The sequence below is a fragment of the Elephas maximus genome, chromosome 1 (genome assembly GCF_024166365.1).
Source record: "Elephas maximus indicus isolate mEleMax1 chromosome 1, mEleMax1 primary haplotype, whole genome shotgun sequence".
NCBI classification, from domain to species: Eukaryota; Metazoa; Chordata; class Mammalia; order Proboscidea; family Elephantidae; genus Elephas; species Elephas maximus.
In genome coordinates this window covers 18,258,448-18,284,484 of record NC_064819.1, presented here as the reverse complement: position 1 = coordinate 18,284,484, position 26,037 = coordinate 18,258,448, and the positions used below count along the sequence as shown (strand labels likewise).

At 37.6% G+C, this 26,037-nt stretch overlaps 2 protein-coding genes across 2 annotated transcripts in view; both read right to left on the bottom strand.

The window, feature by feature from the left end:
- PAK2 (p21 (RAC1) activated kinase 2) overlaps positions 1 to 8,016 on the bottom strand; it is an 84,796-nt gene extending 76,780 nt beyond the window's left edge. Inside the window, exon 1 of the mRNA XM_049879664.1 lies at positions 7,710 to 8,016. The gene's annotated coding sequence lies outside the window, so the exon portion shown is untranslated. The remainder of the gene's footprint in view (positions 1 to 7,709) is intronic.
- Positions 8,017 to 10,506: 2,490 nt separating this feature from the next.
- Positions 10,507 to 26,037, bottom strand: part of PIGX (phosphatidylinositol glycan anchor biosynthesis class X) — a gene marked incomplete at its 5' end in the record, with an annotated part of 25,556 nt that continues 10,025 nt past the window's right edge. Inside the window, 4 exons of the mRNA XM_049898203.1 lie at positions 10,507 to 11,379; positions 13,702 to 13,802; positions 17,540 to 17,753; positions 22,842 to 22,983. Coding sequence (XP_049754160.1) covers positions 11,236 to 11,379; positions 13,702 to 13,802; positions 17,540 to 17,753; positions 22,842 to 22,983 — 601 coding nt within the window. The remainder of the gene's footprint in view (positions 11,380 to 13,701; positions 13,803 to 17,539; positions 17,754 to 22,841; positions 22,984 to 26,037) is intronic.

The following is a 26,037-nucleotide window of genomic DNA, read 5'->3' as shown; positions in this document are numbered from 1 at the left end:
GTGACCCTTCAGGACAGAGCTGAACTGCCCCACAGGATTTCTAAGGAGCAGCTGGATTCAAACTGCCAACCTTTAGGTTTGCAGCCAAATGCTTAACTACTGTGCCACCAGGGCTGAAGTTATTTTAGACACGTGATCAGGAAAGCTTATTTAAAACAGTGACATAAAGGGTAGTATTCAGGCAGAGAAAACAAAAATGTAAAAGGTCCTGATGTGAGAACAAGCTTTCCAGAAACAAATGCTGCCTCATCTTTTACAGATTTAAATAATTAAAAAATTAATAAGAACAGATAATTTGAACAATTAAGGTCTAATGAGCAGGTATATATAAAACTCCGTACCCTGCAAACAGAAAATGTTCTTTTTAAGTTTTCACAGCAGAACATTTACCAAACTGGATTACGCTTTAAGTCACAGGAAAACCTCAATAAATTTAAAGTATTATAGTCTCTGACAACAATGCAAGAAAATAGAGAAGCAAACAGAAGTTTCCTAAACACCTCTTGAGTCAAATAGGGAACCAAAAGTAGAACTACTATTTGGAAAGTAATTAATATGAGAACATCATTCACATACATTAGAGTGCAACCAAAGCTATACTCAGAGGCAAATTAAGAACCTCAAATCCTTTTATTACTTGAAGAAAACTGAACTAAGAATTCATCAAGTTAGAAAAACTATAAGAAAGCGAATGAAGAAATGAAGTAAAGTTAAAAGTAAAAAAACCCAGTAAATTAGAAAACAGAAAATCAGTAGATTAAGTGAATCTCAAAGCTGGTAATTAAAAACTCACTAAGTAGACAAACAGCTGGCAAATCTAATCAAGAAAAAAAAAATAAGAAATGGAATACCATAGAACTATAAGGAAATACTATATATAATTATATAATAGTAAAATTGAAAATCTAAACAAATATATACGATCTGGGAAAATATACATTACCAAAACTGATTCACGAACAACGACACTTGAATAGACTAAAAACTACAGGACTTACCATATGGCCTGTTTACTATTACTAAATTTCTATGAGATTTTCTTCTATCCTTTCAGTAAATTCTGTACATTTGACTAATACAGGGAGCCCTGGTGGTGCAGTGGTTAAGAGCTTGGCTGCTAACCAAAAGGCTGGCAGCTCAAATCCACCAGCCACTCCTTGGAAAACCTATGGGGCAGTTCTACTCTGTCCTACAGGATCACTAAGAATCAGAATTGACTCTGCAGCAACGGGTTTGGTTTTTGACCAATATAAATGGAGTTTGGGTTCCTCATAATATATGCCTTAGGGTACCTTCGGGTATTAGCAAATTTACTCTTATATGCCCTTCTCAACAGTTAAAAGAAGAAATACCATATCATCACCTAAATAAGTATTACAAAAACATTTGATAAAATTCAGAAGCCATTGTCAGTTTTTGTAAAGCAGGAACAAAAGCATTTCTAATTAAATAATAAAGGCTGTCTAAAACCAACAACTGCCATCATCCTTGTTTTTACGAAGTGTTCCAAGACAATTACCACCTCTCTTATTTAACCATAACTCGGATTTTCTGGCCAATGTAATAAAGACCTAAAAAGCACAAGATTTTTGGTTATTGGAAAAGAGACAAAAATAACTGTTATTTTCAGAGAAGACAACAAACTCAGAAAACAACAGCAAATAAACTTTTATTCAACTCCAGTAGCATAAGAGAATAAAAACAGCAAACACAAGAATATAGTTACTTCTTTGTATCTTCTGAGAAATTATGGAAATAAATCAAATTCACAAAAGTTAAAAAAAAAAAAGAAATGCAAGCTAAATTTTATTTTTGCCAAGCTAATAAGCAAATTTGCTTTAAGAATGAGGGTGTTCTGATGATAGGAGTGGAATTGGGTTCACACTACTAGTGATGTACACATCAAGCTTTTCTGAGAAGCAATTTAAGGCTTTTAAATGTCTATATCTTTGATTCAGTAATTTCACATTTAGGAATCCATCCTTAGATAATAATCAGGAATAAACAGAATGACTTATGCAGAAAGACATTCACTATAGCATTTTTATATAAAAAACTCAAATAAGTTACACACCCAGTGATAGCAAACTAGGCACAACCCTACAATGGAATGCTGGGTGATTTTTAAAAGGAATTTACAAAGAACTCAGGGAAATGTTCAAGATTTAATGTTAAGTAAAAAAGCAAGATAACAATCTATACAGAATATGATTCTAATTTTATAAAAGGAAACTACGTATGTGCATAAAGAAGGAAAAATACTGGAAGGAAGCATACCAAAATATCAATAGTAGTTTAACGATGGGTAATGGTATAAAGGGTATTTTTTTTTAAAAACTTCATTTTTTCAAATATGTAATCAGGAGGATGGAAAAATCTGGGAAGAATTTACAATGGAGATACTTTATCAAACATCTGACAAATATTTCCACATTACATTTACCAATGTAACTTATTTTTAAATAATTTGCTCTTTAGAGCACCTGAAATTTTGTCTAAATGCTTTGCCTCTGTCTTGTTGCTCAGGTGTTTATTATACACCAATTCTGTCTCATTCAGAAGCCTATAAAATACTAAATAATCTCAAAATTAAAGATTAATTTCTAAGAAGCTGAGAATATGCCTTAAAATGCACTTTGTTCTTATGAAATAAACTCAAAACTGAAATAAAGCTTTTAATTTTTTGAAAACCTATTAAACATTTAGATGAAAAAATAGCTAAATATCAATGTAACAGTTTGATTAGAAAGATAAAAGGAAAAACTCAGCAACATGGGTTAAAAGTGCCAGTATATGCATGTGTGCATGTGCGTGCCATTTTTAACCAACATTATTGGGTTCTTCCTTACGCCTTCCTCTTTGATTAGTTTCAACTGACAGAAACTGAGAAATAACTCTCATTTTCCAGGTGAGTAACCCAAGTTTTCAGCACACTAGAAACATGTTAAGAGAACCGAGAAGAGTATCCAAATCATAGTGGAGATCAGAAAAGACTCCCAAAGAAAACTATGCTCAAAAGCTGTGTGTTGAAGGCTGAGGATGAATTAGATGACAACAGGTAGGAGTTAATGAGACTATTTCTCTCTTTTCAGATGTGATGCTTACAATAAACACACTACATTATTTCTTCTCCCAATTTCTATGATCCCACTAATTTTCACGCCACTTTTGTACTTCTAAAATGTTTTTATACCTGTATTTCAGTAGCAAAACCATTTGATATTTTTAAAAGTCTCTTACCCTATCATGCACAAAAAATTCTACAAGAATTAAGATTAAACAACAATTATTAAAAGTACCAAGAGAAAATACAGAAGAATGTTTTCGTAAAGGTAGAATGGGGAAAACCTTAAAAATAAGGCAAAGGATTAAAATCTATCACATGTAAAGAGTTTCCGCAATTCAATAAGAACGCATCTCACTAATGTTGAGGCTAAGTGGAAACAGATACTCTCATCATCGTAGATTGGAAGTGAAGGCTGTATTAGCCTTTCAGGAAGGCAATTTACCATCAAAATTTAAAAGGCATCAAGATTTAAAATTAAATCTCTTTTATGGAAATACTATACACACCCATGTGAACAAAGATATACATACAAGGAAGGTTCATTAAAGCTCTAGTTTTTTCCCCCTCCCCCCTTCAAATGTACAGCTTTCTTTTTTAATTTTACTGTGCTTTAGGTGAAAATTTACAGTGCAAATTAGTTTCTCATTAAAAAATTTATATACCCACCAAATTGTTTTTTGACGGTGCTTGCGACCCCCAGTGTCAGAAGTCTCCCCCCTTCCGTTTCCCTCCTGGGTTCCTCATGTCATTTTCTGTGCCCATTCATTCAGTTTTCCTGTCCCTTACTGACTTCTTGTCTTGCCTATGGGCAGAAGTTGCCCATTCAGTCTCCTATACTTGACTGCAGTAAGAAGCACGTTCTTCACGTGTGTTACAGTTTGTTTCATAGGCCCGTCTAATCTTTGACTGTAAAGTAGGCCTCGGAAGTAGCTTCAGTTCTGAGTTAGCAGGATTCCAGGGGCCACAGTCATGGGGGTTAAGGCTCTAGTTTTAATTGTTGAAATTGGAAAAACACAATGAACATGAATAGTTAAAGTACAGCCATATAACAGAGTATCTTATGACTGTTAAAAAGAGGAGGTGCAATTTGTATGTATTGATTTGGAACACAATATTTAATTATCAGATTTTTTATCCTAAAAAATCAAAGAAAAAGCTACACACACAATAAGTGCTTGTTTCTTTGCATAAATAAAACAAAACTTTTAATAGTGGGTACCTCTAAGACGTCGGACTAGAAAGTAAGGGAACAGTAATTTTCATTGTTTGCTCTACGGAATCAACTTACTTGAACCTTTTATAAAGAGCATGCTCTGCTTTTGGAATTAAAAAAAAAAATTCTAAATCTGTTATGGTCTTTTCTGAGGGCTGAGACTAGAGTGATTTTTGCCCTATTTCTTAATACTTTTCACTACTCAAATTTTCTATGAGAAATATGTATGCATTTTAAATTTGACAAACTTGTTATTCTCGAAAAAATTTAACAGTTATGGACTCAGAAACTTGATTCTATGATTCAAACCTCTTTCAGAAAGCAGTTTTAAATCTAAGTTTGGTTGCTGTAGAAGCAATTAAAAGTATAATGTATTTTACAATGAATATGGACATTTATTAAGCACTTAAGCACTGCAGTTGCTAAGCTGTTTACCCGCATTATCTCACTTGATCTAGAAAACCCTATGAAATTATTATTATATTATTATTATTTCCATTTTATAGATGAGAAAATCAGATCTTGAAAAGAACGTGTATCTTGCCTAAGGCCAGTAAAAGAGCTAGGATTCAAACCCAGGTCTCCAGCTCCTAACCACTATGCTATACTCGATACACATGGTAAGTACTAATGCACTAATGTAATCCTGAATGAATGCTCACACTGACTACTCTTAACCAGGTTGGTTATCCTGAAGGTGTGAAGAAGGAAGGAGACTCAATTCTGACCACAGAAAAAAAACAACTATTATCATGGTGCAGGGATGGGAGGGAGAGACTATATTTTCCTTCCCTTTCAGCTTCTGTCAAGGTAGGAGAGGGATAAAAAAGGAAGGACTTAGATGTGCTATTTTTAAGTAACTTAACACCTTCCCTCTGCTTAACTTGGAATCAGCCCTCTAACTAAGGGCTAACGTTCGGGCTTTTGAGAACAAATTGATCAGAACCCTGAAGTCTTACAGCTTTGAACAGGGCACAGTTTCAAGTTTTAATCTAAAATTATAAATGAAGAATGTGGAAAGAAACATTATATTTGAACTTAAGAGTATTATTAGAATAATCAGTATCAACTGATTAAAGATGAAAAACAGTTGCTGTCAAGTGGATTCCAACTCATGGTGCCCCAGTGTGTGTCAGAGCAGAACTGTGCTCCGCAGGGTTTTCAGTGGTCGGTTTTTTAGAATTAGATCACCAGGCCCTTCTTCTGAGGCACCTCTGGGTGGACTTGAACTTCCAACCTTTTGATTAGTAGCCGAGTATATGAATCATTTGCACCACCCAGGGAGTCCTAGATTAAAGATAGGAAGAATTTCATAGTATCTACTTATTTTATCTACAGCTTCTTGAACAAGCTCTCCTTTTTTAAAATGTTTCATTGAAATTTTACCCTTAGCTACCTGAACAAGTTCTCTTTTTAAAAAAGTATAATTGGAAGGAAATATAAAACACTGTCGACCACACCTACCTGGAAACCTGCCTATCATAAGATCAGAGAGCCATAGAATCACTATTCACTCATTTACTATCACTTTATGAATTTGGGTTTGCAAGGTTCGTATTAAATATCACAAAGTCCTAAAGAACAACTCTCTGCATAATGTTAAACCAGGAATCAAGGCCTAGTGGAAGTGGAACACCTTAATAAATAATATCTGCTTATAGAAAGAACTGCCAGAGAAGACATCAACAGGCCACACGTTTCACACTCCAACATTTCTACACCCTAACCCCTTATTCCAACAGGGCCTCTCACTAAGTTAAGGACTCATGATACCACCAAATGATGACAGTATGGAAATTCAGTACTAAGCCATTTTTTCAGACTCTGCTGGAAAGAAAAATAACAATGGACTCTTCAGGGAAAACAGAAAATACACTGACTTTAGGTCAACCCCTTTCAGCCAAATCTGGAAAAGAGTTTCAGACTATATATATATCACAGGTCAAAACCATTTTGAAGTTCAGTTTTCATAATGTAAATCAGTGTTATTGGCTAATTAATAGATGGGAAAGATTTTAAAGCCAAGGATGAAAGAGTTGCTTTAAATCAATACCCTCTATAGAACATGAACAAGGCTTTCCGTTAAATTACACACATATATAGATATATATAAACATATATATATACAAGTATATACCCCTTGCCTTCCAGTCAATCTCTTCCGACTCATCGCGACCCTGTAATGAGATACGAACGAGCTTGTGTGTGTTACAAGTGCCACAGAGCTTCTGGCAAAACTGACAAGTTTCAACCTGCTTTAAAAATTACTGTGCACTGTGTTCATCCCAATCTGACTTTATTTAAGGTTATTCTCCGGACAATCCCCGGAGCAAATTCTTGTACATTTCAATATCCTGCCTACTTAACAGGAGCGGAAGAGTCAAACACAGCAGGGGAAAAAAACGTGACGTCCACAACCTTGATCCAAAACACAGCTCGTCGCTGTCTAATTTTAGGCCTAACCATTTTGACTGTCTTTTTACAGAGGTTAAAGAAGAAAACAGAACAAAACAAAACAAAAGCGATCCACTGGAAAGTTGAATTGCTACAATGATATCAATGGGAGCTGGCACTGTTTATCAAGGAGGAAACAAATCACGCTCACACGGCCCCGGGAGTAGCCCCATCAAAACGAACACACACGACCGACAACCGCAATAACTTTTTACACTTCAGTTTTTCGAGGATCTTTAAATTAGCCAAAAGGTCGAGGCCACCGAGGAATCTGGGGCAACGTTTTGCCAAACATGGTGAAAAAGTCAAGTTACCTTAACCCAAGTTACCTAAAGACGCAAATATTCACTTCCTGGCTGAAGATCAAACAAGAAACATGAAAAGATCCAAGAGTTCTGTTCTTGAGGGGAAGCCCTCAACTCCCCGGGAAACTATAGGTTTCTACTTTTGCGGGATATGGAAGAGGTTACAGATTGGAGGTGAGAAAAAAGTTAGGGTCTCGAGAGAGTATCCTAAGCAACGAAGCTGGGCGGACAGACAGCGAGCACGGAGGGGCTGAGAAGCAGGAAGAGAGGGGAAATCGAGGACTAACAGCCGAGAGGTCCGGTCCAGCATTAGCCAGCCGAGAAAGGGAGGCGGCTGGAACGGACGGAAGGTTAGACCGAGAGAGGGCAGAGCCCGCGGCGCGACGCCGCTCCGGGCAGGGCCGGGTCCGGGGAGACCGAGGCCAGCGCAGCCCGGCGGGCTTCCCACCGCGGGCGAAGCCGGCGGAGCAGACAGCCCCAGGGAGCAGACAATGAGCCACCGCCCCGGGAGCCGCGGTCCCAGGCACGCAGGTGGCGGCTCCCCGGCCCCGCGCGCCGCAGGTCGGCTGTCCCAGGGCCGCTCCCACCCGCTAGGCCGCGGAGCGAGGGGGAGGAAGGAGAGCGGCTGCCCGCCCCCCGGGCCGGCGGGCCGGCCTGCCGCCACACTCACCCCAGGCGAGGAAGGGTCCCGCCCCGGCCAGGCGCCTCCGTCCGAGCTCCCGGCGGGCTCCGGAGCCGCCCCGGGAAGCGTGCGGCGTGGGGAGGGGAGGGAAGGGGAAGCGGGGCGGGAAGGAGAGCCGGGCTGGAGCGCAGCCGCCGCTACCGCTAGGCCGAGCGGCAGCCCGAGCCCCGCGGGCGCTGGGGAAGGGAGGGCAGGGAGCCTTCGGCAATGGCGACGGCCGGGGCCGGAGGGGAAGCGGAACAACCGCCGCCGCTGCGCGTGGCCACAACCCTGGGGGAGGGCGACGGCGGGGAGCGGGCAGAGGCGGGCCCAGAGCACCGCCCCACCCGCCCCTCGCCCCCGCCCCCTGGCCTGGCGCGCCCCGGGGCGGAGACGAGCACCGCCTCCTAACAGGCGGGCTGGCGCGAGGGCTGCTGGGAATTGTAGTTCAATAGTGGGCATTTTTTTTTTTTTTTTTCCATTCTTTGTATTAAGAAGGACGTCCGTCTGGCTTCATTTAATTCAGTATAGGCTCCAAAGATGTTGACAGATGATTGCTCTTATATGAATCTGCTCCAGAACATTTGCTTCTGGGAATTCATTGTTCATTTTGCTCCTTTACCTACAAACCTCTAGCATATTTTGCTGCTAAATTACATCTCACCTGTTTGCAAGTTGAGACAAATTCCTGTGTTTTATCCACAGAGGAGTTCACCAATGTATTCACTGAGTCTACAAATATTTGAATGTCTAACCTGTACTAGACACTGTTAAGCACCATGAATACAAGGCTGAACAAGATAAACAAAGCCCTTGCCTTTCTGAGCTCACAAATATGAAAACACAATAATTGAAAGAGTGGTATCTGGTATGAGAAAAAATTTAGGGGAGATTGTTTTGGATAGGGTGGCCAGAGAAGGCCTCTTTAAAGAAATGACATTTAAGCTGAGAACGGAAAGATGAGAAAGAGACAGCTGTGAGAAGGACCCAAGGGAAGGCACTGCAGCCAGAGGGGAGAAGAAAAAGGCTTGCAGCCTTAGGTTAAGAAGGTCTGTGTAGCTGGAGCTTAGTGCAAGAAGGATACAGTAGTATGAGAAAACACTAGAGTAGATGAGATTCAGGTCACGAAGGACCTTAAATGCCACAGTAAGGAGCACAGACTATTCTAAGAAGCTAATTAAAGGGTTTGAGCAGAGAAGTGAAGTTATCTTGTTTACACTTCAAGATCACTAGACTGTTAAATGGAGTACAGAGATTCAAGAATAGAAGGGAAATGAACTAGGGAGGCAATAATTACGACTTGCACTAGGCAGATAGCAGTGGAAATGGAGAGAGGTACCGAGATTGTGCTTATCTTAGTAAAGCAAAAATTCTCAATTGACATGGAGGATACAGGAGAAAAAAGAATCAAGGAATGATAGAGCAGACTATTAGATAACCTAAAAACTCTTCCCATCATAAAACACACAAAAATGCTGGGTAAAATAGAACATCCTTTCCAAGGCATAACTAAGGTTGCAAAACTGATTTAAAAATAAAGTGCTTATTCGTTTTTTAAGTATCCAAAGAAGATAATATAATCATGAATAAAGAGGTCAAACCAGAAATGTTTTACTGTATCAAAAGCAAAGACATCTGTAACCATTTTTCAGGCAAGAAGAGTCAGATCAAAGTTTTCTTCATTCACACTCGTATTTTTTATTACACTTCTGAATACCTGTATAAATGAGTAAATGACTGAACTATGTTCCAAGATAAAATCCCAAATATTAACTTGAAAGCTTGTTTAAATATCAGTAAAATTTGGTTTGATGTGCAAAAGAAAAAAGTTATATATACACACTATTAAAAGAGGTTAAACAGTACCATGTTCCCTCATCTGTTTAACCATATTCCAAAATGTTGTCTGTTGATGTTACTGAATTTCACTTACATATAATTCCATTTCAATGCCACCTTATTAATCCCATAGAAGAAGAAATGCTTGTAAAAGAGGGAACACTTTCTTCTTTCAATATACAAAATTCTTTCAGTCTATGTAAACAGACTGGGTTAATCATTTTAAAGATCTCTTAATATTTCTGCTTTATAGCACTGGACACTAAATAAGGAAGACCGAAGAAGAATTGACTCCTTTGAATTAGTGTGTAGGTGAAAAATATTGAATATACCATGGACTGCCAGAAGAACGAACAAATCGGTCTTGGAAGAAGTACAGCCAAAATGCTCCTTAGAAGCAAGGATGGAGAGACTTCCTGTCATGGACTCTGGACATGTTCTCAGGAGGGACCAATCCCTGGAGAAGGACATCAGGGTTGGTAAACTAGAGGGTCAACAAAAACGAGGAAGGCCCTCAAGGAGATGGCTTGACACAGTGGCTGCAACAATGGGCTCAAGCATAACCATTGTGAGGATGGTGCAGGACAGGGCAGCGTTTCGTTCTGTTGTACACAGGGTTGCTATGAGTCAGAACTGACTCAATGGCACCTAACAACAATGACATGGCATTGGATTGCCTTTTTCAGTACTGTGTCAAACACAACTTCAAAAAGAATTGCTCTGACTAGTCAAGCCGTACATGTCAAATTATAAAGAGATTTATTTCCATAAAAACACTAGAATGTTTTAGGACGTTAAGCAGTCATAGCATATATAAATGTATTATACATTACTCTACATAAACAATGCCAATATACCTGGTTTACTGACTTCTATCCTGGAATGTGCTTGCCCTAAAATTTTATTTCTTAATTAACCTGTGGCACTTACTCTTTTTTTTCCCCCAACTATAACAGTTTTTTTTTTATAACAGTAAATCAAGACCCTTTGTTTTTTTTTTAAATCACTTGTAGATTCCATTTTTTTATAAATGTAAAACTTAATAAAATATACCCTCTAAAATGACAACCTCAGTTGTCTTCCTGACACATATATATTAAACCTTAGTACTTAGTTTCATCAAGTCCTTTGACAATTCATACATCAAAAAAAAAAAAACTACAAAATGTGAAAGGAGAATGGAGATGCTATAATCATCTTAAAGTCAATTATGATATTAATAATTACTTAGCGGACCTATTTAAATAGTTTTCTTTGAAACTCTGGATAAATGCCTTAATATTCTCAGGAAATTAAAGTTCAAGTAAGCTTCTGATTCATCCAAATTATTTTTTTCTTATTTATAATGGTTTTCTCAATTTTTATCTTAAATTGAAGGTTCCTTCTCACAAAAAGAGAATGATTTGTCTCATTTGTCCAAAATGAAGATATTCTCATAAAATAGATGTTAATTTAACAAAATTAAGTTTCCTCTACTGGCACTTGATGTTTGAGGATTATCAAGAATCTACACAACAGAACGCTAAATTTTGGAATCAGCTGAGAACAATTAAGTTTCCTCTAGTAAACATAATTGCAGTCATAATTCTATTAAATACATTTTTAAAAAAGTAATCACATAATTTTAGAAAAACACTTCTAGTCACAAATGAATAGGTCTTTTTTAGGTTTATGGAAAGTGTTCAGCTTCAAAAACTTATAGGGAGAAATGACCATATTTGAAAACAGCCACAAGGATCGACGTAGAACACAGGATTGTAACAAGCAGAGTCACAGAACACACTACAGAGGTATGTACGGTCAGGCCCACTGGAACCCGTAGTGTCACATTTTTATTTACCTATGGAGAGAGAGGGATAGAGAAATTAAATGGACACCATTTAAAACGCACATCCTGAGCTGAGACCACAATTTCTCTGATTTTTAACTTGATCATTTCCTTTCTTTTTTGAAATATCTTTCAGTCAATGTGTTACACTAAACGTAGCATTATTATCTGAATGGCTCTTCTGGATCCAACATTTCATTCAATGTTACAGAATTAGGCTCAATTCCCACAATAATTCTTAAATTCTCATTAGTTCTGACTTTTTCTACTTTTTACATAGAATCAAGTGTGTTCTTTAAAAAAAATTTTTTAATGACTATAAACATTTACTTCCTTTTACTATAACTCACATTAGAATGAAAAATTCTAAGTTGAAGTCCTAAAGGAAAAACATTAAAACAAGAATAAAACTGAAGTATCCATTCACTCCTCTGTTTCTCTGTCTCTCCCCACAAATAGCTTTAAAAAGTTTGTTACTGACAAATTGCACAAGCTGATTGTGCCCTAAGCTGTTACCACAACAATAAATTAGTTGTAATACTGACTAGCAACTCAAGAGTTCTCTGCTTAACTTCATTTCTATTTGTTTTTGAAGGGCTTAGTTAGAAAGCTTGGGAAAGATTATGGTTCTAAAATAGGTTTTTAAAAAAACATTAAAATTTAGGTAACTTGGGAATACTTTTATTTTTAGTTTCTAACTAGATAAGTACTTGGATTATAATTTCACATAAAAAAAAGTTACCAACCCAATCTGCAACAAAACCCTATCTGTAAATTATCCTTCAACAAAAGGCAACTTAATCAAACCTCAGTGTAAGTCACAACCTTAGTAACGGTCACCTATTTTTCTGGCATATAAAACATATATAATCAAGAAATATAACATCAAGTTAAAAAAAAAAAGTGAAAATGCTTAATTACGACCCCTTATTTCAAGTTCCATAGTTTTAAACAGAACTGAATTCAAAATGTTTTAAGAGTATAATTACTTATTTTGTAGCGATGCATATTACCAATATTTTTTAATCAATGAATCATAAGTAAATATTAACCATACTCTCCATTCACATAAAAATATTAAGTGCAACTCTCCAGATCCATTTCAGAGTCTGAAAAAAACCAGGCACCATATGACAACGGCAATTCACTCTAAGTGCATAAGGTGTTAACACAGTTGTCCATCTTCCCAACTGTCCGTTCAAAGGAAACTCTCCAGTACAAAAGGGCAATAGCACTTTGTAGGAAGCCTTCAGTGTAAGTAGCTCTTTTCGGAGCTAGCTGGTAGAGAGACGTAGAAGTATCCAAATATTCACAATAGTACGTTTGGACAAAACTGTTTTAAGTTTATCTGATTGACATTTATGGTGTCTGCTGGTTTTAGGTAAATTCTAAGTTTATTTTTGTTGCAAACTCATTTGATTCCTTGTAAAAAAAAGTCAGTTGTAAAAGTGATGACATAGCTTGTGCCATTCAACCAAAGAAAGCAGGCCTTAGAGAGAATTAGGAACAGCAAGAAACGGTGATGCGCAAGCATGCATTAAAAGGCAGTTCATAAAAGAGGAAGAAAGGGATAAGAAAAGGGGGGTGGGGGAGAAATGAATTGTTTAAAGACTTACCACTCTGAAAAGGGGAAAGAAGTAGACTATGTTAACTAAAGAGGATAAGAAGAAAACAGTAGGCTCCTAAGAAAGGGCCACTGTTAACAGCGCATTTAAAATCACCCCTAACTTAATGACTAAAAACACATTGGGGTGGCCGAAGCTACAAAAATGACCTGCAGCAGTCTAGACTTACATACAGAACAGCAATGTAACTATCTAGAATCTTTATCACAGTTAAAACACCACTTAGGGTTTTATTTTCCTTCTTGCACTTGCTCTATGTAAAATACCAAAGTTAACGAATTTGTTTTGTTGTTCAAAAAATAATAAAAAGTTCCATAAAAAAATAAAATTTTGTTTAGAAAGGAAAACCAGATGGACATGTCACTGTTTTTCTTTGCCATTCCGCACCTTTAAAAAGCTTATCAACTATGCCTAAGCTCTGGTTTAATGAGGCATGAGACTAACCCTGAGTCTCCAGCCCCAAAATTAAACGATTCTATGATTCTACTCAAGTGAAGAACCACTGTTTTTTTTTTTTTATGATTCTACTCAAGTGAAGAACCACTGCAGCCATCGGTAGCAAAGGAACAACATCAAAAGCAAACAAAACCACTCCTAGCTTTCCATGGCATAATATAAAATGCTTACTAATCCCTTAAATGTAGCCAAAACATTATGGAATTTTAAAGGAGGCAGCATAATCAAAAGTAACAAAAAAACATTAGCTTACTGATTTATATTTCATATTTTTCCACTGGCAGGTATCTTTATTCTTCAAAGTACAAGGAGCTCCCACTTCTGACTGAGCCCAACATTTCAAAATTGGAAACTCTGGGGAAAAAAAGTAGTAGAACAAGATGTCAGAAAACCTGTATTTGGACCAGAGAGGTTAGACTTGTATTGAACCTAACCTAAGTCTTTCATGTTAGTATATGGGTATTATAACATTTTAACAGAGCACACACATATATGAGTTGAACCCACTTCTCAAATGCTGTTTCATTTTAGCAGGCTGAGTGGTTAAGAGCTCAGCTGCTAACCAAAAAGCCAGCAGTTCATATCCACCAGCTGCTCCTTAGAAACCCTGTAGGGCAGTTCTACTCTGTTCTACAGGGTCCTCATGAGTTGGAATTAACTTGACAGCAATGAGCTACTATGTGAATGCCTAAGAAACGGCAGAATTATGAAGGCTGCCGAGAAGTAGAATTGTACAGCCCGATAGATTTCACACAGTAAACATACCTATATAAAAAACACTCAGATGAAAAAACCAAACAGTAACAGAATCCCACATGCTTGCTCATCTTCAAATTTTATCTAGGGTAAGTAAAAGGTACCATCAGTAGAGACAGAAAACTAGATTGGATGAAGAGAGCTAATAGAGTTGAACACTTTTTTACTTTCTTATAATGAAATGTATGGTGGTAGACATAGGATTAAAAACTTTCTATCTGCCAGTCCTTAGTAAAAGTGCTACTGACTTTTGTAAACATTCTGTCAGCCCAAATTTAGACCCGCGAAGAGCCAAAATCTTAAAAGAGCCTCTTAAAGAAAAAAGGCTTGATTCTGGGAAAACTGAAGATGGCAAAAGTATAGTTTTTTCATTTATTCAAATCTCCACATAAAAAGAGAACAATCAGAGAACAAAACCAAAAATTCATGGACAACATTTAGAACAAAACTAGATGAAAAAGGATTTCCTCAAATCACAAAATACATGCAAGTGGAGACAAAATACCAAAAGCCAAAAGTCTTTCAACCCAGGATCTGTGCAGGAAGAAACAGAAAGAAACAAAGGGACAAGTAAAGGACCTGAGAACAAGAGAACCCCAAATACCCAACAGATATTACTGGAAAGCACCCATTGCCACTGAGTCAGTTCCAACTCACAGCAACCCTATAGGACTGAGAAGTGTCCCATAGGGTTTCCAAGGAGTGCCTGGTGGATTTGAACTGCCAACCTTTTCGTCAGCAGCCATAGCTCTTAACCACTAAGCCACTGGAAAGCGCAGGGTGTTCAAATTGAGAAAAGCAGGTGAATTGCAGGGGCTTTTACCACTTTTTTTTTTTTTTTTTTTTTTTACCACTTTAAAAACAGGTGAGTATAAGGAGTCCAGTATGGTCTAGAGGGCTGGACCCTATGAACTCTCAAAACCAAGCTATCAAGACTCCCTTTCAGGACAAAGGCTCACACTGAAGAGAAAGTGATGAGCGTGAATTTAAAGTTGAGGAAAGCAGGGATAATGAAACTGAAAGGAAGAGAAGGTTCATACAAAAGTGAAGAATGGACTACGGAGCAGAGTAACGTTCCTTCAGGTAACAAAAAGCACACCAGAAAGAGATGCCCATAAAACAGACTAAAATTAAAACTATTTCAAAACAGGCTAATAGACTTTTAGAAAATGACATAAGACATGAAAGAAGACTTAGACAAAAAGAACATACGACTTATAAAGGAAAAAAATTCAACATCTTAACAATTTAGGTCAGGGGTCGGCAACCTTTTTCTTAAAGGGCCAGGTAGAAAACATTTTAGGCTTTGTGGTCATACAATCTCTGTTGCAACTACTCTACCACGGCAAAGGCAGCCATGTGTAATCAAAGAGATGTGGCCGTGTTCCAATAAAACTATATTTACAGAAATACGCAGGCGACCAGATTTAGTCCTGGGGCTATAGTTTACCAACCTCCGCTTCAGGCCAAATGAAATTGGAGCAACGTGGTAAAGATACTCAAAGAAAGAAAATGTGAGCCAAGGATATAAAACATAATAATTATATTCTCTGAAAATGCAGATACGGTAAAACTTAAAAAATGGATGAAGAAAGGAGATAGAATATGCAAAAAAAAGTTTCTAGTAATCATTGATGATGGTAGTATGCGTATGAGTATACGTATGTGTGTGAATGTGTATGCACCTGTCCTCTGAAAAGACCTGGAAAAAATGACCAACCCAGGAGTAATTAGCATCCTTACCGTCCATATTATACTTCACTAAAAGAAACCAGGTTTTCGTGGAGAAATGGCTGATTTCAGGTCAGGGGCAAGAAATGCACAAAATGGGCCTAGAACATCTTGTTACACTAGATAGCTTGTAAACTATCAAAATCTACTAGGGTCACATTAAAAGGACTCAGAAGCCAACCTAAAGGGGCTTTCACTGTCCAAAAACAGGATGCTTTGGGCTTTAATAATGATAAGAAATGCAACTGATTGAAACTCAAATACGCTGTTCTGCTGTTATATGCTGTCAGGTCGATTCCGACCCATAGTGACCCTATAGGACACAGCAGAACTGCCTCATAGAATTTTCTAGGCGTAATTAATCTTTATAGGAGCAGATCGCCAGGTCTTTTCTCTGCAGCCACTGGGGGGTTTGAACCACTGACCTTTCAATAACTAATGAACACTTAACCACTGCGCCACCAGGGCTCCTTGAAATATATTAAAATTCATCAATATTTTAAAACTGATTAGTCACCTTCTGAGGATGACAGAAAACTAATTCATTATCTTAAAAGCTAGTAAATAAAGGGAAAGAATCAAGCATCTATGCTGTCTTTCTCCTACGATATTAGTGCCACATAGTAGACGTGGGAAACGTAACAAAAAAATAGAATTAAACTATCACTATTTGGCAACCCCCTCTGCATGAATGGATCTATAAATAAATGCATTTATTTATGAATGGATCTAGGTAACGAAAATCAAAGGCTACTAACATCACAAAAAGAGACACAACCAGGCATTACAGGGCCTCCTGATAAAAGAACATAGCACCACCCTAGAGTCGGGTCAAAGGAATCAGATTTGAATCCGATCACACCCAGGGACCCAGCTGCCAATTTCCTGGAAATAAAGAGATCAGAGGAGCATGCTGAGCTGCTCCTGAGTGCAATCAGCAAAACCCGAAGTTACAAGACATTTTACAGGTCAGATGGCCCCTGTTGTTCTACAGGGAAATTTTAAAGAAAGGAATAGAGGGGAAATCTGTAAATTAAGAGACGTAATGGAGATAACAAAAATTTTTAAAGTGGGCAAGACTAAGTTATGGCCAGTTGGGTGATAAAATTATAAAGAAACATAAGGAAGTAAAACAAAGTCAGGAGAGAGGGATCGTTTTAGAAGGAGTAAGGAGGCTGTGATTGGGACAGGGCACATAGAACTGCTGCTAGGGTAGCTGGCAAAGTTCTATTTCTTGACCTGGTTAGTAGTATTTGCCTTATATTAATCCACTAAGCAATATATTTGTCAGAAACTCTGGTGGCATAGTGGTTAAGTGCTATGGCTGCTAACCAAAAGGTCAGCAGTTCGGATACACCAGGCACTCCATGGAAACTCTATGGGGCAGTTCTACCCTGTCCTACAGGGTCACTATGAGTTGGAATCAACTCGACAGCAATGGGTTTGGTTGAGCTTTTTATATATTTGTAAAGTTTTTCTATATCTATGTTTTATTTTGTAATGAAAATATTTGAAAATAAGAAACATGCTTTTGTCATTTCTGCAGACTTGCCACCATACCTTTATTTTTATTTTCAGCCCTCAGAAAGATTTGCGACCCTCACCTTGGTCACAGTACATCAATAAATCTGGGTTATTGACCACAATAAAGGTTTCTCCATCTTTACTGTGTGGCCGATGATAGCGGTAGTGCACAGGCAGAAAGGCTTGGAAACAATCAACGCACTGGGAATCTTGTCTGGCGTAAATGAGAATTTCAGATCCCTCGGACAAATAGTTAGGGGCTTCTATATTGAAATTTTCTGAAACCATCATGGCCTATCAAAAAGAAAACAAGTATTAACTCGGAAGAAATGAATAAGATTAAGAAACAAAAACAAAACCAGAAAAACGCTACACAGATGAACAAAAGTGTCAAATTTACCCCCCTTATAAGCCATTCCCATTCAAATTTTAAGGAGAAAACACAAGATGTGATCTGTGTTTAATAAAAGTTTGTTTACTAAAAGTAAAAGGGGGAAATTATACTTTAGGGTGCCAAATATCCCTATAATACCATTTATTTTTGTACAATGTCCTTATTAACCCCTGTTTAGGGGACAAAACCAGTACTAAGAAAAGAAATTTTGTGAAATAAATATGGAATTATTCAGTAAGTATAAAAGCTACCATGACACAAACAGTTAAACTGGGTTAAAATGATTGGTATCAGTCTGGTAATTTCCTGTTCTTCAGAGAAGCAAGATGGTAGTGAGTAAGATAGAGCATTGTGGTCAGGATGTCAAAGCAAAGCCTATAAGGTCAGCACTCTTTCTTTACCAAGTATAAAAAGTTAATGGAAAAAAAGGTACGTGATTCTTAAAAAAAAGTATTCTCTACCAAAAGTGAAAATGCACATGGAACAGAAATTAGCCCTAAATTATAATATGATATATATTTACATATATTATAACACACGCATGTGTATAAACATACATACATACCTGTGTGTATGTATGTGTGTGTGTATACATATACAGGTGGTGTATGCACAATGTGTGTGTATATGTACGGATGTACACACACACACTTCTTCAGATTCTCCGAGCAAAGCCCTGCTGTATCTCAGAGGAACAGCCAGAGTTAACTCCTTCCCATCACAGCAAGCACCCTAATTCTCCTACTTGACAGGGACCTCAACTGCTGTATTTTTTTTTTACATGTTGTTCCTACTCTGTTAATCACAGCAGTAACAGAATCATTGGTAGAGGTCAAGGAATTATAGAATTTTAAGAGTCATAAGGGACCTCCTGTTAAACCAAACCATTGCTGTTGAATTGATTCTGACTTATAGCGACCCTAAAGGACAGAGGAGAACTGGCCATAGGGTTACCAAGGAGTGGCTGGTAGATTTCAGCTGCTGACCTTTAAGTTAGCAGCTCAGTTCTTAAACACAGTACCATCAGAGATGGCCAAATGAGAGCATTTTTTCAGTTATCCAGCCACTGCTTAAATACTTACAATGACTGGAAGGGAGATTACTTTGAGTCATCTCATTTTATCTACAGTTAAAAGGTTCTTCCTTTTTTTTTATAAGTAGAAACTTGATTCCCTGGCCTATAACATTCACCAGCTGCCCCTGCTTAAAATGTCTGCAATAAATCTGTTCCTTAGTTCACTAAGGGTCCTTCAAACATCGCAGGGCAACCATGCTGCCTTCTAAGTTTTCTCCTCTCCAGTTCTCTGGGTCTCTCGTGAATGGTTTCCAAGCCATTCGTCATATTGCTTGCTTTCTGAAATACAACTGGAAAGCATAGAGTTTAGTAGTAGCAACATTACCTTGTTTAGCCAAAAACTGTTATTAGCCTTTTAGCAGCCTTATCTCCATGTGCTATATTTATCACTTGAACTTTCTGCAGAAAACTTAAATACCTCTCATTATATTTTTCAAGTCATTGACTTTTTATTAACTAAACGCAGGGCTTTTCAGTTTATTTCAATTAAAATAATTTTATCTTTCTGGCTGTAGTTCATTTTTTCTAGGCTGTTAAGCTTTTTTTTTTTTTTTTTTGAAATCCCAACTTTGTCAACCAACAGGTATGTGTCATCATGAATTTAATAGCCATGTCTTCTGTATTTTTATCTAGGGGTAAAAATGTTGGCAGGAAAGGTCAAGAACAAAGTCCTAAGGTGTACTACCAGATACCTCCTGCTAGAAAGTGATTGGTGAGCTCTCTCTGGGTACAACTAGATATGAATAAAAATTACACCTAGTCCAAATTCTTCTACCTTGTTGACAAGTGTATATATATAATGGTATCTTTCTTCGAGTGCTTACTATGTGTCAGGTATTTCATTGCATAAAGTTTACACTTCATACTTTATATACATTATCTCCTTTAATTTTCATAACAACCCTATCAAGTAGAAACTATTATCCCTACTATAAAAATGAGCTAACAAAGTAACAGAGTGGTAAACATAGCCAGTAGGTAGCAGAGCCAAGATTCAAAATCAGATCAAACTGATTTCACTATTCAATTAGTCTAAGCAATAGAAAATGGTCAATATTTGACCAGTTGAAAATTAAATATAAAAAATGTATTGGCTTGCTGGGGCTGCCATACAAATTACCACAAACCTGAATAGCTTAAAACAGAATAAAACAGAAATTTATTCTCTCACAGTTCCAAATTACCACAAACCTGAATAGCTTAAAACAGAATAAAACAGAAATTTATTCTCTCACAGTTCTGAGGTTAGATGTCTGAAATTGCGGTGTTGGCAGGCCATGCCGCCTCCTACCTCCAGGGGAGAAGCCTTCCATGATCCCCCAGCTTCTGGTAGCCCGGGCATTCCTTGGCTTGCGGCAGCATAACTCTAAGCTCTGCCTCAATCTCTCTATGCCATCTCCCCTATGCTCTGTGTCTCTTCTCCTCTTCTTATGAGCACACCAGTCATGTTGGATTAAGGGCCTACCCTGTCCTAGTATGATCTCACCTTAGCTAATGACATCTGCAACTACCCTATTACCAAATATGGTCATATTCTGAGGTTCCTGGAAGGACAGGAGTTGGGGGTGGGGGGGAGGCTATCCAACCCAGAGCAATAAGTAAAACCGACAGAGTATATTCCTGATTGTGATATTTAGAATTTATGATAATAATGTGATGTTCAGTTTCTCTAACTATTAAGTTGTTTTTGTTATTGTCTATTTTTTCCACAGAAGTAAAAAATATGGGATCTTTACAAAATACAGAGAATAGTTTTTTATACGAATTTAAACCAGGATATAATGAAGATGACGCAGGTAGAAACAGCAATTTGGCTTTCTTGGCAAAATGATTATTTGGTGATGGTTCAAAAGAATCTGAATCTCAAAAAGGAGACTTTCTAAGGGATTTCTTTAGCGAATGATAAAAATGTTCTGGAATCAGATAGTGGTGATGGTTGCAAACTTCGTGTATATACTAAAATCCACTGAGTTGTACAGTTGAAAGGAATGAATTTTATGATATGTGAATTATATCTCAACTTTTAATTTGAGAATAATTTTCTAAAAATTTTTCTAATAAAATTTCCCTCAAGGGAAATCCAAATCCATTTTAAAGCAAGATCAATTAAGAACCAGCAGAAGCTAACCCACAAATTACAACATGAGGTATCTTGAAGCAGACAGAGGAGTTTCTTGAAACCCAGTCACGTATGTTGTTATTGTTAGGTGCTGCTGAGTAGAATTGGACTCATAAAAACCCCATGTGACAGAGCAGAACTGCCGCATAGGGTTTTCTAGGCTGTAATCTTCACGGGGCAGATCACCGGGTCTTTCTCCCACAGGACCACTGGGTGGGTTCAAACTGCCAACCTTTTGGTTAGCACCCAAGAGCTTAACTGCTATGCCACCAGGGTTCCTTAGTTACCATAGAAAGGGGAGAAAATGACACAAGTAGGTACCACACCAACTGGCAGGTTGTCAAAAACTCAAGACAGTGGAGGTGTGCACATTTTAGATTTAAAACGACAAACATTTTTGAGAAGCATCATAACTTGACAATCCAAAGTGATCTGAACGATGGCTGGATATTGTCTAATCTGCCCAACACGTGCCAAAACCATCAATACAACCAAAAAAAGTCCACTGACTGTATGCTGATCTGTAAAAATCATAATTCATTATTCCATTTTCACTGCAGAAAAAACAAAACCCCAGAGCATATCATCGAGAAATTGGAATTATGCATCAAAAATTTATCCTAAAGCAATCCGCATCGGTTAACAGGCATGGACCTATACTTTTTCATGACAACACTCAACTACACGTCACAAACCACCAAAAAAAAAAGCAAAGTTAAATGAATTAAGCCATAAAGTTGTGCCACATCTATAACACTCACCAGATCTACAGGACAGAGGAGAACTGCCCCACAGGGTTTCCTAGGTTGTATTTTTTACTGGAGCAGATTGCCAGGTCTTTTCTCCCACAGAGTAGCTGGCGGGTTTGAACTGCCAACCTTTCAGTTAGCAGCCAAGTGCTTAACCACTGAGCCACCAGGGCTCCTTAATAACAACAATAACCCTACCTAAACATGAAATGAGGGTCACTTGACGTCGCTTAACTTTGGGACCTACTAAGGCTTGTCACTATTTTCAGACTGCTCACCCACCATCATAAACTCCGTATAAAGCATCCTGCTGCCACAACGCCCAACTGATTTGGACCCAGTGTTCTATGTGCTATAGCTAAAAATTTTACCTCATGTATAAATCTCATGGAACAGAATCAAGATCTCAATTCAGGTACTTAAGTATCGACCATTCCCTATGTATAAATTCCCTTTTTCTCATTTAAAGTCATCATATAACGCCACTTTTTTATGACAAAGTTTCTCTGTACAAGGAATTGGGGCACAGTCTCCACCCATCTGGCCGCCAGGAAACAGCAACTGACATATCATCAACTTACAATTATCTACATGTCACAAAGAAGACATCTATTTTTCTAAAAATTTCCAAAATAAAAAAGCAAATTCACTTAGAAGGATTATAATTAGGAATCAGAAGTTAGGGAACAGAAAATCAAAATAATGAGAAATTTGTCAATCTGTAATGGTACCCTTGCTGCTAAATCACTAATTAATCTTTAATCTCTTCAAGACATATATACATAGAGTTTTCTTAGTCACTAAGTATGACCATCCTGCCAAATTAATTACCTCAGTTTAGTTGCTAATACCTCTCACTTCTTAAAAGAAGACTTCCATCACAGCTCTAAAACTGTCACTTTATTCATTTTAATAAAGTGAAAAAAAAAAAAATCACTGCAACGTTGCCTACTATCTTACCGTAATCCAAATTATAAAAAAAAACCCACTGCCATATAGGATCCCCAAATTAACATCTCTCAAAAATATCTCCTAATTGTTATACCTCAGTTATGTTTCTCTCTTGTAATGAAGCCAACTCATATGGATCCACAAATAGTCCTGTTGGGATATGCTGTTTAATTAAGAGTCTGCAGGTCTGTAAATCCTCAATGCTCTCTCCAAATTTCACTTTTATTAAAAGGTCTCTGTAAGACAAACACATTTAAAGTAAATCTCTTCATTCAGTTGTTAAATGAGATACCATAACACTATATTTAAATTAGCAGAAATACTACATCTCAAATTTGCTTTTCACAATTATTGAGTCAAGTGAAATATTTATACTATATCAGAATCACCCATTAGATCGTTCATAAATTCATGTCATAAGTCACAGTATGCTTAGGTTGTTGTTGCTAGGTGCCATCGAGTTCATTCCAACTCATTGCGACCCTACGTACAACAGAACGAAACACTGCTCGATCCTGCGCCATCCTCACAATCGTTGCTATGCTTGAGCCCATTGTTGCAGCCCCTATGTGAAATCATCTCATTAAGGGTCTTCCTCTTTTTCTCTGACCGTCTACTTTACCAAGTATGATGTCCTTCTTCAGGGACTGATCATTCCTGATAACGTGTCCTAGGTACGTGAGACAAAGTCCTGGCATCCCTGCTTCTAAGGAACACTCTGGCTATACTTCTTCCAAGATAGATTTGTTCCTTCTTCTGGCAGTCCGTGGTATATTCAGTATTCTTTGCCAACACCATAATTCAAAGGCATCAATTCTTCTCTGGCCTTCCTTATTCATTGTCCAGCTTTCGCATACATATGCAGTGACTGAAAATACCATGGCTTGGGTCAGGTCCACCTTAGTGCTCTAAGTGATATCTTTGCTTCTGAACACTAAGGGGTTGTGGATGTATTAGATTTGCCCAGTACAATATGTCATTTGATTTCTTGGCTGCTGTTTCCATGGGCATAGACTGTGGATCCATGTAAAATTAAATCCTTGACAACTTCAATCTTTTCTCCGTTTATCATGATATTGCTCATTGGTCCAGTTGCGAGGATTTTTGTTTTCTTTATGTTGAGGTGCAATCCATACTGAAGGCTTCATACTTCATTATAAGTGCTTCAAGTCCTTTTCACTTTCAGCAAGCAAGGTTGTGTCATCTGCATATCACAGGTTGTTTATGAGTCTTCCTCCAACCCTGATGCTGTGTTCTTCTCCATATAGTTCAGTTTCTCAGATTATTTGTTCAGCATAAACACTGAATAAGTATGGTGAAAGAATACACCCCTGACGCACAAATTTCCTAACTTTAAACCATGCAGTATCCCCTAGTTCTGTTCGAACAACTGCCTCTTGGTCTATATACAGGTTCCTCATGAGCACAATAAAGTGTTCTGAATTCCCATTCTTTGCAATGTTATCCATAATTTGTTATGATCCACACAGTTGAATGCCTTTGCATAGTCAATAAAACACAGGTAAACATCTTTCTGGTATTCTCTGCTTTCAGCCAGGATCCATCTGACATCAGCAACGATATCCCTCATTCCCTGTCCTCTTCTGAATCCGACTTGAATTTCTGGCAGTTTGCTGTAAGCATTTTTAATTATCTTCAGCATAATTTTACTTCCATGTGATATTAATGACATTGTTTGATAACTTCCGCATTCCACTGGAGCACCTTTCCATGGAAAAGGCACGTATGTGGATCTCCACGGCTCATCTGTCAGTTTGTCATACTGTGGTGGCTTGCATGTTGCTGTGACACTGGAAGCTATGTCACCAGTATTTCAAATACCAGCAGGGTCACCCATGGTGGACAGATTTCAGCAGAGCTTCCAGACCAGGCTAAGACACACTGGAGGACCTGGTAATCTACTTCTGAAAATACTGGCCACTGAAAACTTCATGGATAGCAACGGAACAGTATGGTACTAGTGTGAAAATAGACATACTTTAATAGAAAGAGATAAAGTCCAAAAAAAAATTCGCCCATATTTTCAATAAAAGTACCCACATAATTTGATGAGGAAAAGATAGATTTTTCAACAAACGGTACTGAAAAAACTGGGAAGCTATGTAGAAAAAAAAAAAACGACCTTTCAGCTCTATATCTCACACCATATACAAATACTAATTTGAAATGGATTATACACATAAGCATGAAATTGTTCAAGCTTTCTGTCTGGAGATACAATCTGGACTACAGCGCAAGAAGGGAGATTCAAAGCAAAGCACAGTGGTCTTGTTCAGATAAGGAAACAGTCATCAGAGTTCAAGGAGACTAAAGTGACTAGAAGTCACTGCACTAAGTGAAAGAGAGTAGAGAGTAGAAAAAACTCCAGCAACGTGAAGAGGAGTCCCTTTGAGTATCTGTTGAATACTAAGAAAAGCACGAGTAAGGTATGATTCCGTAAGACTTGGCAAAGAAGGTATAGGGAGGTGTAAGCTGAAAAATTCCCAAATTTCACACAGGGTTAGGAGACATTCAAGTTCCAACCAACCAAAGCATAAAGACTGAAGCTATCAGTAACGATCCCAACAGGGAAAAGTCTAGGTAGCTAAATTAGCCTCAGAATAAAGGTCACTTTAACTTGACCTACAAAGAAAAGGTTAAGAGGATCAAGTTGACAAACAAACAACTGCCAACAGAAAAAAAAAAACAACACTTTTTTAAAGAAAGATAACAAAATCCACACACTCAACAACGCAATATTCAGTGTTCAACATCCATTCAAAAACTATTACACATGTGAAGAAGTAGGAAAGTATGACCAATAACCAGGAGGAAAATCAGTCAATAGAAACAGACCTAGAAATGAAAGAAGTGATGAAGTTAGCAAAGGACATTAAAACAATCATAAATATGTCCCAAATGCTCAGGAATTTAAAGAAAAACATGAAGATTATGAGGAAAAGAGAAAATACAAAAATAAATGAATGTGAATACAACTTCAAGACATAAAAAACAGAATTTCTGAAAAGAAAAATTACCCAGGTGTGATTAAATACAATTAGATACTGCAGTATTGCAGATCAATGACTTTGAGATTAAGCAATAGAAACTATCCAAATCGAAGGACAGAGAGGAAAAAAGACTAAGTGAGGGGGAAGAAGCCGCCTCAGGTATCTTTGAAGAAACAACATGTAAAATGGCAAGTAGGAAGCAGTAGGGGCCAGTCCCTCCACCAAAACAACTATAGAACTTGAAAGACCAATTGGAATCAACTATTTTGGAACTCTGAA